Below are 5,434 nucleotides of genomic sequence, written 5' to 3' on the forward strand. Positions count from 1 at the left end.
TTTTTGGCAAAAACAAATGTATTTTTATTCACCCATTTGATTTTTATTATGGTCACATAACTGAACATAATGTACACCTAACTTTCAGACATGTTAATCACAGTGTGTAGAAGAATAACGTGTAACATCTGGATTACTCAAAAAGTGTTGGGACACGTTTGCATTTTGGAACTTAAGTGTGTAAATACAGTCAAAAACAAAGCTTTTCTGTGGCAATAGCAATTTTAAAACATTCAAATATGTACAGCAAAAGACTGACAGAGTCATCCCCTTCTCCGGCTGCCTTTTTATAAATATAAATAAAACGTCACAGTAATAATGTCTAGCACAATACAACAGACAAGAGATGGAGAGCTACAGAATGGAAGGACTTTAAAACGCAGAGTGAACAGTAGAAAAAACGGTAGATGCTAACTTACACATACTTCTCCAGGCAGAGTCCTCGTACTCATACAGGCTGGGAGGAGCTGCTTGGCAAAGCTAGATATTTTAAGTCACATATGTCTTTCTTAAAACCTTAATTTATTATTAGTTTCATCTCTTATGAGCAGTTTAATGGTAGACTGTACGTGACATGATTTCCAAACATCCTTTCCCCGGGTAGTTCCTTAGGTGAAGCAGTGTGATTCGTTCGTTTAGTAGCACAGAAGAAACCAGAGACTTCTTCAGACCGTGTTCATAGATTTCCACAAATGAGATAAAATCTTGTTGACTCTGTTAGAGTTGCTTCAAAGCAGGATGATGGGCTTAATGTTGGCTGCTGTGCCCATGTACTGGGACGACAGGGGGTCCTGGGTGGTGTAGGTGGTGTAGAGGCCCGTCACCTGCATATCTGACAGCGGCATGTTCACCCCGGAGGAGGTGGGAGGGAGGCCGGCTGTTCCCAAGTCACAGTCTGATAGTCGGAGGGGCGAGTTACTGAAGGTGCCCAAAGCATCCAGGTTAAAGCTGTCGTCCTTCATTTCCTCCCACAGATTACCTGAGCAGGTAAAAGGATAGGGTTAATGTACTGATGCAGCAACACGTCAGATATCCTGCAAACCTAAATAAAAACAGGCCTGACACTTAGAATGTGTATTTACCTTGAAAGGCAAAGTCCATGATGCTGGGGTCTAGTGCATCCACCTCTGTGTGCGTGTCACCGTGCACGATGTAGAAGTCCTCATGGGGCTTGCTGGACTGCTGAGTGAGAGGACTGTGGCAATGGTCGGAGTGGAGGGGAGGTGTCTGGGCCGGGGCGGGGGACATGGGGGCCAGTCGGGCCTGAGCCTGGAGCTGGGCCTGAAACTGGTGGTGCTGGTGCATGGGTAAACACGGGAGGGACAGCGTGACTATAGGCTGAGGCTGCATCTGGTTAGAGACGGGCAGCGTCTGGCAGCCGGGCAGCCGGGTCATGCCGGACTCTAACATCTTGCGTCTGCAGTTCTCTGGGCGGTCTGTGATCAGTTTGTCCAGCTCATCTGCAGGGAACAAAACAGGTTATAAGACTTTGTCGTTCATTGGTGGCTCATGCACACCGGGGGAGCATTTGAAGTAAAGAGGTTTCTGACCAGGGTTAGCCATGCTGCGGCGGATGGCTGGCAGGTCCTTGCGTTTCCACTTCTGCATCTCCTCCTCCATCTTGTCAATTTTGGCAGGGTTCAGTGCCCATAGACAGCCCTTACGAGATGAGCTGCTCGTCTTGTTCTCCACTTTCTCAAAGCATTTGTTTAAGGACAGGTTGTGTCTGACGGAGTTCTTCCATCCATCAGGTGCAGTCTGCAGGGAATGAGGTAGTGTAACATTTTTATTTCGTTCTCATTTACATGAACCTTCACCTTTTAGTCCACCACGTTATATTAATAGAGATTCATACCTTGAAATAAGGAAAGTGTTCCTTCATAAAGCTATAGATCTCACTGACTGGGAGGCTGCCAGTTTTGCTGTTTTTCAGAGCCATGGCAATCAAACAGCTGAGAGAAAAAAAACGGATCAAATCATTATTGGATTTCAGATTAAAGCAGATTAGGGGAAATGGACTAGAAGCAGAATTCAGTCAGAAATCCAAGCATCTGTGTACCGACCTGTAGGAGTAGATGGGCTTGGGGAAAGACTTGGGCTGCAGCTCCTGGTCTTGCGGAGCCAGACGAGGTTGCGTGTATAGACTTTGGTCGTTGAAAGAGACATTGCTATAAAGCCCAGTTGTTGAACACTAGAAACAAGAGAGAACAATGAGGACCTTATCTATTTCATTTCCTCTGTTGATAAAATCAGACACTCCATTGGCTTGAGGTTGAATTGTGTTACCTGCTGTCCAGTTTGGGTGAGAGAGTACACGTGCTGGGGTGTAGGCTGGTAGACTGAGGTAGGGCACTGGTATACTGGAGAAGGCATCCCATTCATGGAGAATGGAGACATCTGTGAAACAAATGCAAGGGTGTCCTATTTTTTACTGTTGACATCACATACAACATGAAAATACTTTTTTCTACCAGTGCTGCAGACACTCACACTTCCACTGTGGGTGTTGATGATGCTGATTCCCAGAGGGCTGTGCTGCATGTTGCTCTGGAGCTGGAGCATGGAGCCTTGTCCAGCCGTCATCCCCAGGCTGCTCAGCTGAGCTGTGAGCGGACGCAATAATCTTAGTTACATTTAAACAAACCTACTTTTAAGAATCTTTGAAACAGAACCTCTCTTCAAAACAGAATGATGTGGCTGCGTATGACATTTATGCACTTAAATGTTTAGTTCCTCCGCACCTTGATAGAGTTCAATGTGGTTCTCAACTAAACAATTTTAATATCTCCTACTTGGGAACGGTGGACATTGTTACTTATGCTAAGGAAGTCATGTTTTTGCTGCTGGACTATGTAAACTCGACTGAAGTAATTGTATTGAAACTTGATGGTAGGACAGGCTATGTACCAAGGAACTCATGGACTAATGGCGTGGATTCGATTTTTTCATTGTTTTGAATTTCTTAAGAAATAATGCTGATAACTCTATATAGGTTGCTAATGTCTATTAACAAAAATCTATTTGGTCCGTGTTCTGTGAATGATCTGGATTTTGTAATTCAAAAGAAGTATTTTTAGGGGGTTGATCTTTATTGAGTTACTGTAAGGTAACAAATACTAATTTCAACTAAATCAGAGAATTTGTATTTTCCAGTGTTTAATGTGAGCAGTTAGTAGAACATGTCTGTTGTATGTAGCTGATCTCAATATATGTATATGCAATATGGTGTTAAAGTGGCTGAACAGCCTTAGCAGAAATTATGTGCACCTCAAACTCATGGGTTCTTTCGATTTGTCATCTGTTGTTCACAATATTAAGGTGAGCAAAAGAAAATCCAACCCTAACCATCCAAGTTGATTTGTCTCTGTGTTGTTAGTGTAGAAACTGTCCTAGAGCCTAGAACATCACATCCACATTTATCTGTCAGTGTATTCTTTTAAACAGTGTTCGTATCTACAAAGCCAGAAGAATCCGTCAGTTTATCCAATCAGAGAGATGCTGTGGATTTTTTGAATGTTGCACTGTCCCCCCCCCCTGTCCCCTCCCTGTCCCCTCACCTGTCTGTTGCTCCAGCAGGCTGCCCTGGGAGGGCCCGTTGCTGTGGCCCCGGGTATCAGCCATCTGCTGTAGCCGGGGCACATCCACAGAGGTGAGCCATGACAGAGACTGCAGGTCCCCGGGGAGGTCCTCCTCCCTCAGCTGGGAGGGGTCCGTGGTCAGGAGCCTTGAAGAGAGGAGGGGGAGGGGAGAGGTTGGCGGGTGGAGGGGGGGGGGGGGGGTTGAGTATAAGTGGAATTTAAATCTAAACACTTGACAGAACATTTTGTCCCGCAAAGTCAAAACCAGTGTACTAAGTGTTAATGTGGGCAAACAGTAGATGAAAGCTGCTCCGCGAAGCCGTGTATTAGCTGCTGCATCCAGGATTTAACATAAGAAGATTAACTACGAGTGTTATTTAGCAGCGACAGTTTTAATCAACAATGAGGGGGTTAAACAATCTCTCCATTCAGAGCAAGTGATTGATGATTGTTTTTTGTTTGGGCCACACCCTGATCTTTGTTTCTCCCATTGTTTCTTTTTTATTAGCTTCCTTTTTTGAAATGTATAAATACAAATTAAAGAAAAATAAAATAATTATTATTTATAGCTAGTTAATTTAATACCACAGATTAAATACATTTAAAATATATGTTCATCTACTATTTCTGTTTAAAAAGCGCGGCGCCAGTACCAATCAGCTTTCTGTCACTTTCCGGGGAGCGCCTCGGCAAAGAGAAAGAAAAGAGAGGACTCCTCTTGAATCCTCTCCAGACTCCTCAGCACACACACACTCACCGGGCAAAGGGTTTAGTAATTGGGGTCGCTATGACAACACATACTATTCAGTTACTTTGTGGGTCTGTGGACAGTGTAGGAGGACATCACCCCCACCCCAATCCCCCCTACACACGCACAGACACACACAAAATCTCCTAATAAAAAAATCAACCCTGTGTCAGGTGACCACGGTCCCGCTGTCACCATTGGCTGAATCATAAGTAAACAACCCGTGAGATGGTTTGAAACATGGGACGGCAGCACATGTTGCCTGCAACAGTTGGCCTTGCCCATTGAAAAATGATCACCTATTGTGTCCCAAACGACAAATCTGCCCAGTGGCACGTGGCTCTATTGTCTCCCCCCCCGACCCGTCCTTGATTGTCTCTGTCGTTTCTTTTCTCCGCCCGGCCCTCGCATTAATCTGTTGGAATGACAGCCCTCACATGAGAGGGACAAATAGGATGCCATCTGCTTCCCTGTCCCTTTCCAGCCTCTACCTCCCCCCCCCCCTCCACCAACACCACCAACACCCCCCACCCCAATCTTCCCTCAACGGGGGAAATCAGCAGAGCCTCGGGCCACAGAAGAGGGGTGGGGGGTGCAAAATGTAGTTGGAGGTCAGGGCTCTGTGTGTCTGCCGTCTGGGTGCGTGATGCATGATTGCAGACGGGAATCAGCAGCACACGTCCGCACACACCATGCATGCGCCGGGGAAAGGTTTGGAGGGGTGGTCCGGTTGAGGCAGGTGGGGACGTGAACCCAACACCGTGCAAAGTATCACCTTATCACAGCTTGGGCCTTTGTGAGTCTGACGCTCTTTCTTTTTCTTTTTCGGGGTGTTTTCTTTTACTTCTGACAAAAATGAAGAATTGATGTTTGAGCATAGCGAGCACAGAAACTTTGGACTTTTGGATGTATGGGTATAAGAAGTGTACAATAAATGCAATAGCTGGTCTTTTACACTTTGGCTGCCACTCTAATCTATTGATCTACTTGGGATAAAAGAATAACACGTATTGATAGAGCAGTGCAGGATAGACGACACATGGGACTCATCCCCACCTCCCTTCCTCTCTCTGTCTCTCTCTCTCTCTCTCTCTTCCTCGAGCAGCAG

General features: G+C 45.6%; 1 protein-coding gene across 1 annotated transcript in view; it reads right to left on the bottom strand.

Moving 5' to 3' along the window:
* Positions 1 to 728: 728 nt before the first annotated feature.
* foxn4 (forkhead box N4) overlaps positions 729 to 5,434 on the bottom strand; it is a 5,381-nt gene continuing 675 nt past the window's right edge. The window contains exons 2-9 of the mRNA XM_061072273.1: positions 3,558 to 3,724; positions 2,491 to 2,603; positions 2,287 to 2,397; positions 2,064 to 2,191; positions 1,856 to 1,952; positions 1,551 to 1,758; positions 1,083 to 1,460; positions 729 to 979 (exon numbers count right to left, since the gene is read on the bottom strand). Of these exons, the coding sequence (XP_060928256.1) occupies positions 729 to 979; positions 1,083 to 1,460; positions 1,551 to 1,758; positions 1,856 to 1,952; positions 2,064 to 2,191; positions 2,287 to 2,397; positions 2,491 to 2,603; positions 3,558 to 3,724 (1,453 nt within the window). The remainder of the gene's footprint in view (positions 980 to 1,082; positions 1,461 to 1,550; positions 1,759 to 1,855; positions 1,953 to 2,063; positions 2,192 to 2,286; positions 2,398 to 2,490; positions 2,604 to 3,557; positions 3,725 to 5,434) is intronic.

Source organism: Limanda limanda, chromosome 5, assembly GCF_963576545.1.
Source record: "Limanda limanda chromosome 5, fLimLim1.1, whole genome shotgun sequence".
NCBI lineage: Eukaryota > Metazoa > Chordata > Actinopteri > Pleuronectiformes > Pleuronectidae > Limanda > Limanda limanda.